The sequence below is a fragment of the Pangasianodon hypophthalmus genome, chromosome 17 (genome assembly GCF_027358585.1).
Source record: "Pangasianodon hypophthalmus isolate fPanHyp1 chromosome 17, fPanHyp1.pri, whole genome shotgun sequence".
Taxonomy (NCBI): domain Eukaryota; kingdom Metazoa; phylum Chordata; class Actinopteri; order Siluriformes; family Pangasiidae; genus Pangasianodon; species Pangasianodon hypophthalmus.
In genome coordinates, this window is record NC_069726.1 from 217,382 (window position 1) to 224,881 (window position 7,500).

The window sequence follows — 7,500 nt, forward strand, 5'->3', positions numbered from 1 at the left end:
TTGAACAGAAGAGCAGCTGAAACACACTTTACTGTTTGAACTGGTGTAAATGTTCAGTAATAATAGGCTGGTGTATGTGTGTGTGTGTGTGTATGTGTGTGTGTGTGTGTTTAACCTTCGAGCAGATGCGTCTGTTCCTCCTGGTCCACACCACACGCAGTTTATCAGGCTGCCTGAAACAACAAACACCACACACACTGACAATTACTGCTCAATATTAATATTATTATTATTATTATTATTATTATTATCAGTAAATCCTGTATTCAGAAACTCACAAATACAAGCAATTTAATCAATCAGTGTTTAATCAGTCGCCTGGTTTTGAGACTGAATAATGTGTGTGTGTGTGTGTGTGTGTGTGTGTAATATTGTAAAACTGTAGGAAATCAGACCCTCTCGTGTGACTCAGTGTTTCCGCAACGATAAATTCCCACTCTCACTGCACTCTGGACTTCTAGCCCGAGTTTTATTCTCCACAGCGCTGCTGAACGCTGGACTGTGATTGGTCGTCAGGTGTTGATTAGTTTTCTATAACAGCAGCTCTGACAGTAGTGCTGCTGCAAATCACAGGTTTGTTCATAATTAATGCGCTCGTTCTGAAACGTTCTCGTTTCTATAGTAACAGCTCATTCACAGGGACGTGCACGGCATGCGCTCCACATAAACGTGTGTGATCGTTGGCGTTTTGTAAGGAGATGTTTATTTAACGTTGACGGAAGGAGTCTCCAGTGTCAGCGCTTTGTAACAGTCAGAGGTGAAGCTGGAACTGTAAGTTTTGCGACGTCTTCAGGACTGAGGAGTTTACGCTTCTTTGCGGTTTCTCAGTAACGTGCGGAACAAGCTGCGATTTTTTTCTCTTATTAACGAATGTTTATAGCTGCAATAACGTAAGTGACAACAGGAACTAACTTGTTTCACAAGCATGAAATGTAACTATAAACGGATAAAAAGGATGATGTGTTGTTCTTTAATAAAGAAAATATTGTAATTGTTGGTAAATTGCTGTGGTATAAGAGGAATAAAACACTTGGGGACAATAAGGAAAATAATTTAAAGTTATTTGGATAGAATTTAGAGAATCAACTTCCGAGTGATAACAGTAACTCCACTTCATCACACCATCCCTCACCCCGTCACACACACACACACACACACACACACACGCACACAGTGCTTATTACTTCTTACATAAAAATTAACTTTCATACTTGAAAATACTCATCCCCAACACAGGACAAGACTGCAGTGTGTTATATTTATTAGTGTGTGTGTGTGTGTTTCAGTCACTAGTGAAAAATAAAAACAAACACAGATACACATTGTGCTCTGCTCATCACCAGATCAGATTGCAGAAGGTAAAGCTGTGCGTGATACTGAACAGGAGGAAGTGAGGCCAGCTCAGGTTACAACACACACACACACACACACACACACACATAAAATCTCAGCTGTTCATCTTCAGGAAGTCAAAAATACACAGAGAGTCACACAGCAGTTACTGTGAGTGTGTGTGTGTGTGTGTGTGTGTATAAATACTGATGAGGATTGAGATGATGTCATCAAAGCGCGCCAAATGCACATGCGCACACTCACACACACACACACACACACTACTTTTTTCAGTGATTTGTCATGTCTCTTTCATGCACTCAGTGTGTGTGGGGGTGTGAGTGTGTGTGTGTGTGTGTATGTGTGTGTGTGTGTGAGTTACATGAGATTTACATGAGAACCATGAAGCTTTGGATCACAATTAATATGAACAGTTTTACACTCGAGTCTCCATCAGTGAGCAGCTGATAACTTCATATTATTACTGTATTTATTATATTATTACTGTATTTATTATATCGGGTGTCACCCAGATGAGGATGGTCTCATTTCACTCTGGTTCCTCTCAAGGTTTCTTCCTCACATCATCTCAGGGAGTTTTTCTCACCACCGTCACCTCTGACTCGCTCATTAGAGATAAATTTATACATTTACAATTTATATCCTGAATGTATTTATTTCTGTAAAGCTGCTTTGTGACAATGTTCATTGTAAATGCGCTAAACAAATAAAACTGAATTGAATTCAAAGTGTGTGTGTGTGTGTGTGTGTGTGGACTTCCACCTTCAGTACAAAGTGTCATTTAAACCCACATCGACACGCGTGTGCTGATAATCAGTCAATCTGATTTTACACACACACACACACACACACACACACACACACACACTGCCCTCAGGAAGAGGCTGCTTATGTAGTCAGCACTTTGTGTTGGGGATGAAGTGCGCAGAATGTCAGCTATTTCTACATGTCCTTATTTTAATAAATTAACACTCACACACACACACTGACACTCTCTCTCACACACACATACACACACACACACACTGACACTCTCTCTCACACACACACTCACAGAGGAGACATGTTATATGTGCATGCCTCAGTGCAATATTTAAAAATCAGACCCTTTTCCACGGCGTGTTACTGGTTGTGATTATTAAACTCATCGCTGCTCTCTGCACTGAGGCTGAACCTCCACGTCTGAACGTATGACGGCGGTTTTATTTATAAATCAATATGTGGCTTGTTACCTATTTATTTGTCATCCATCATTTCTGTAAAAGACGAACATCACAATCTTCACTCAGAGGATGTAATTCAGCATGTTGCTCCGCGTGTTCGAACTGAGCTGCAGAAAGTTCATTTTAATGCCTCAACAATCTCGTGTGAGAATCGTCAGATCCCTGCGCTTTATAACACTTTTAATTTAATCACTTAATCACGTCTAATCTCATCTTCATCATCTTCATCATCATTTACACTGAATGAGCGTCTCATGTCTTTAAACTCGTCCGTGATTAAAACAATCTTTAAACTCCACTCTGCTCAGCTTTTATTTACGCTAGCTTTAGCCTTTATCTCCTGCTGATGTCTTTTATTCCATTTATCTCATTATTTTATTTATATAATCTATTATTATTTTCAATTTATTTAATTTATTCTCGTCAATTTGATTTGTTGTTTTTTTTTTATTTTATTGTTCATTTATTTATTCTTTTTCATAATTTGAATTCATTGTCTTTTAGTTTTCATGTATTGTTTATGCATTTATTATATCACATGAATATGTTTATTTATATTTATTTTTATATATATATAATATAGTTATCACTAATCTAATCTTTTTATTGTTTATTTATCAGTTATTTATTCCTATCCAGATTTCTTTATTTCACACGTTTCTCACACAGTTTAAACTCGTCACTCGTCGCGCGCTTCCACACGTCTCGCCTAATCATCTCTGTGTTATCATAGTGTGAGGTCAAAGGTCACTGTGCCACAATTACGCTGCGTTTCTCCGATTAGACGTTCGCTGCTGACGACACACGAGGAGTCACTGCCAGTCATGACCTTTGACCTTTTAGAACTAAAATAATCAGAGAGTTTATGGCTTAAACCACATGCTACTGTAGTTTTAATTTTAGTCTCTTTAACACGAGCACGTTACGGCTGTGTCCTAAACCACACATCATCATCTCCTATAAAACGAGGAGTGAGTGACAAAGCGCACCCTATCCAGTGTGTACTATTTTAACTTCCTGCTTGTAGTTGGGTAGAGAAAGTGTGTGTTATTTCTTCAGGAACAACTGATTTTTGTCACAAAAGGTCAAAGTTTAAAGTAGCCTACAGTTCATGTAGCACACTACTTACATACACTATGTAGAGCGGTAGCATGCGGTTTGGGACGCAGCCACAGACTCGTTATTTTAATCTTCTGTATTAAAGAGAGTTCACTACAGCCTCAGTGTACACTACAGCTCGCTGTACTACCCCAGGTAGTGCACTACTCTGACGCACTGTTTAGGGAGGATTGGGACACAGCCACAGAGTGAATGGCAGCCTGTATCACTACAGGTAGTGCACTACTATGCCACATGATTTAGTGCAGTTTGGAACGCAGCCTATTTATTCAGAGATGAGGTCTATTACAGATGTGGCATTATGTAAAAATAAAGCCTTTAGGCTGCGTTCTAAACTGGAGCTGATCCTGTTCTAGTACACTATCCAGTGCAGTACAAGGAGTCTAACCCTAACCCTAGTGTGCGATTTGGGACGCAGCCCTGCTCCTCACTTTAATCTTCTGGATTCAGCAGCCGGTTAAAGAGAAGATGTGCGGTTAGAGACACAGCCAGAACCTCAGTAACCCCCTGCCCTAGCTCACTGTGGTGTACTGCTTAGTGCGAATTGGGACGCGGCCTTATACAGAAGTTCAGACAGTATAACTGTAATACGGAAGCGGCGCGCGCCTTTAATCACTTTAATATAATAAAAAGAAATAGGAAGTGAAGCTGAGGCGCGCGCGCGGTGTGTGAGAGTGAGATACTGAGCACTTTTACACTAAAAACCAAAACAAAACAGTATATTAATGTGAGTTCAGTGTTCAGTCCACACACACACACACACACACACACAGGAAACTGCGCTCTAACGGAACACACCCGTGCGCGCACACACACACACACACACACACACACACACACTGGGGTAAAGTGAAACACACAATCTCACCATTTCTTGGTGCACTCCACCACGAGCTCCTGATACGAAGCCACGAACTGGAACCTGGTGGCCTTCTTCCCGACCCTCTGCAGCCGCTTCCACACAGAACTCATCTCCTGCCTGACGCGCGCGCGAGCTTCGATACACACACACACACACACACACACACACACACACACACACACGCTGATGAAGTGAAATTAAAGTTCAGATGGGGTTTAAAGTGGAGCTGCGTGTCTTCTCCTCCTCATCAGATCCCGAGCTGCGGCTCTAATTTCACACACTTCTGTCAGAAAAACTCCCAACTGTGTCAGAGCGCGCGCACACACTCACACACACACACACTCACACACACTCACACACACACACACACACACACACCCCGGAGTGTAAATGAGGTGAACAGTCGCGATGAGCGGCGGGAGTGAGAGCGCGAGCGCAGTCACCGCGGCGGAGCTGAAGGCAGTAAATAAATAAACGTTAGAGAGATGTGTGCGTCCAGGATGAAGCTGCGCGAGCGAAGGGTGCTGTCCGGGTTGCCAGATTGCGCTAATCAGCGCTGCAGTCGGAGTTAATCAGGGTTGCCTGGTTGGGGATTTAAAAGTGATCGTAAAGAAGAGGACTTTTACACTCACTAATGCGGCTGATGTTTTAATCCAAACTCACTTACACCTGAGACACAACACACCTGAGCACGTGAAGGGTTAAAGGTCAAACACAACCAGGGCAACTTGGCAAGCCAGCTTTCCTCTGGCACTTCCTCTGCACACGAGACATAGCCCAGGTCCCTGGGTAAGAGGAGTGAGGGGTAAGAGGAGTGAGGGGAGTGAGAGGGGTAGGAGGGGTAGGAGGAGTGAGAGGAGTGAGAGGAGTGAGAGGGGTAAGAGGGGTAGGAGGAGTGAGAGGAGTGAGAAGGGTAGGAGGGGTAGGAGGGGTAGGAGGAGTGAGAGGAGTGAGAGGGGTAGGAGGGGTAGGAGGGGTAGGAGGAGTGAGAGGGGTAGGAGGAGTGAGAGGAGTGAGAGGGGTAGGAGGGGTAGGAGGAGTGAGAGGGGTAGGAGGGGTAGGAGGGGTAGGAGGAGTGAGAGGGGTAAGAGGGGTAGGAGGAGTGAGAGGGGTAGGAGGAGTGAGAGGGGTAGGAGGGGTAGGAGGGGTAGGAGGAGTGAGAGGGGTAGGAGGGGTAGGAGGGGTAGGAGGAGTGAGAGGAGTGAGAGGGGTAGGAGGGGTAGGAGGAGTGAGAGGGGTAGGAGGAGTGAGAGGAGTGAGAGGGGTAGGAGGAGTGAGAGGAGTGAGAGGGGTAAGAGGGGTAGGAGGAGTGAGAGGAGTGAGAGGGGTAGGAGGGGTAGGGGGAGTGAGAGGGGTAGGAGGAGTGAGAGGGGTAAGAGGGGTAGGAGGAGTGAGAGGAGTGAGAGGGGTAGGAGGGGTAGGGGGAGTGAGAGGGGTAGGAGGGGTAGGAGGGGTAGGAGGGGTAGGAGGAGTGAGAGGAGTGAGAGGGGTAGGAGGGGTAGGGGGAGTGAGAGGGGTAGGAGGGGTAGGAGGAGTGAGAGGAGTGAGAGGGGTAAGAGGGGTAGGGGGAGTGAGAGGGGTAGGAGGGGTAGGAGGAGTGAGAGGACTGAGAGGGGTAAGAGGGGTAAGAGGGGTAGGAGGAGTGAGAGGAGTGAGAGGGGTAAGAGGGGTAAGAGGGGTAGGAGGAGTGAGAGGAGTGAGAGGGGTAGAAGGGGTAAGAGGGGTAAGAGGGGTAGGAGGGGTAGGGGGAGTGAGAGGGGTAGGCGGGGTAGGGGGAGTGAGAGGGGTAGGAGGGGTAGGGGGAGTGAGAGGGGTAGGAGGGGTAGGAGGAGTGAGAGGAGTGAGAGGGGTAAGAGGGGTAAGAGGGGTAAGAGGGGTAGGGGGAGTGAGAGGGGTAGGAGGGGTAGGAGGAGTGAGAGGGGTAAGAGGGGTAGGAGGGGTAGGAGGGGTAGGAGGAGTGAGAGGGGTAGGAGGGGTAGGAGGAGTGAGAGGGGTAGGAGGGGTAGGAGGGGTAGGAGGAGTGAGAGGGGTAGGAGGGGTAGGAGGGGTAGGGGGAGTGAGAGGGGTAGGAGGGGTAGGAGGAGTGAGAGGGGTAAGAGGGGTAGGAGGGGTAGGAGGGGTAGGAGGAGTGAGAGGGGTAGGAGGGGTAGGAGGAGTGAGAGGGGTAGGAGGGGTAGGGGGAGTGAGAGGGGTAGGAGGGGTAGGAGGGGTAGGAGGAGTGAGAGGGGTAGGAGGGGTAGGAGGGGTAGGAGGAGTGAGAGGGGTAGGAGGAGTGAGAGGGGTAGGAGGGGTAGGAGGGGTAGGGGGAGTGAGAGGGGTAGGAGGGGTAGGAGGAGTGAGAGGGGTAGGAGGGGTAGGAGGAGTGAGAGGGGTAGGAGGGGTAGGAGGAGTGAGAGGGGTAGGAGGAGTGAGAGGAGTGAGAGGGGTAGGAGGAGTGAGAGGGGTAGGAGGAGTGAGAGGAGTGAGAGGGGTAGGGGGAGTGAGAGGGGTAGGAGGAGTGAGAGGGTTGGGGGAGTGAGAGGGGTAGGAGGAGTGAGAGGGGTAGGAGGGGTGAGAGGGTTGGGGGAGTGAGAGGGGTAGGAGGAGTGAGAGGGGTAGGAGGAGTGAGAGGGGTAGGAGGGGTAGGAGGAGTGAGAGGGGTAGGAGGAGTGAGAGGGGTAGGAGGGGTAGGAGGGGTAGGAGGAGTGAGAGGAGTGAGAGGGGTAAGAGGGGTAAGAGGGGTAGGAGGAGTGAGAGGAGTGAGAGGGGTAGAAGGGGTAGGAGGAGTGAGAGGAGTGAGAGGGGTAAGAGGGGTAAGAGGGGTAGGAGGGGTAGGGGGAGTGAGAGGGGTAGGCGGGGTAGGGGGAGTGAGAGGGGTAGGAGGGGTAGGGGGAGTGAGAGGGGTAAGAGGGGTGAGAGGGTTGGGGGAGTGAGAGGGGTAGGAGGAGTGAGAGGGGTAGGAGG

At 47.8% G+C, this 7,500-nt stretch overlaps 1 protein-coding gene across 13 annotated transcripts in view; it reads right to left on the minus strand.

Annotated features, from left to right (window-relative positions):
- ehbp1l1b (EH domain binding protein 1-like 1b) overlaps positions 1-5,137 on the minus strand; it is a 38,422-nt gene extending 33,285 nt beyond the window's left edge. For 5 of the 13 annotated variants that reach the window (XM_053241069.1, XM_053241067.1, XM_053241072.1 and 2 more), the window contains exons 1-2: positions 4,564-5,129; positions 116-173 (exon numbers count right to left, since the gene is read on the minus strand). In XM_053241069.1, the coding sequence (XP_053097044.1) occupies positions 116-173; positions 4,564-4,667 (162 nt within the window). In that variant the 5' untranslated portion in view covers positions 4,668-5,129. Of the gene's footprint in view, positions 1-115; positions 174-4,563 lie in introns of all 13 variants that reach the window. The other 8 variants (XM_053241074.1, XM_053241065.1, XM_053241062.1 and 5 more) reach the window with 6 other exon arrangements.
- Positions 5,138-7,500: the final 2,363 nt, after the last annotated feature.